A 273-nucleotide genomic window follows, 5' to 3' on the forward strand; every position below is an offset into this window, starting at 1 on the left:
GACATGAGCCTAACCCAACGAAAGCGAGAAGCGAACTCCCCAAAATCAAGCTCTGGACAGACCTGGAATGTGAGCTCCTGAACGTGTCTCTCGCTCTGCTTCAGAATGTGGTGAGCTTTGACACTGAGGAGAGCTTCATCGTCGACAGCTTCCTCCAGAGTAGTAACGCGAGACTCCAGCTCCTCCACACCTCTCTTCAGGGATTCCAACGAAGTCATGCTGGAGGGAGAGAGTGAGAAGAAAAGTGAAGGGAATAAGTTACGGAATTTGGTG

The 273-nt window shown here is 50.9% G+C and overlaps 1 protein-coding gene across 1 annotated transcript in view; it reads right to left on the reverse strand.

Annotated features, from left to right (window-relative positions):
• The window catches only part of LOC119581932 (myosin heavy chain, muscle-like), a gene marked incomplete at its 5' end in the record, with an annotated part of 19,236 nt that overhangs the window by 14,908 nt on the left and 4,055 nt on the right, over nucleotides 1-273 (reverse strand). The window contains 1 exon segment of the mRNA XM_037930105.1: nucleotides 63-219. Within this exon segment, the coding sequence (XP_037786033.1) occupies nucleotides 63-218 (156 nt within the window).

The sequence above is a fragment of the Penaeus monodon genome, chromosome 15, assembly GCF_015228065.2.
Source record: "Penaeus monodon isolate SGIC_2016 chromosome 15, NSTDA_Pmon_1, whole genome shotgun sequence".
Classification (NCBI taxonomy): domain Eukaryota; kingdom Metazoa; phylum Arthropoda; class Malacostraca; order Decapoda; family Penaeidae; genus Penaeus; species Penaeus monodon.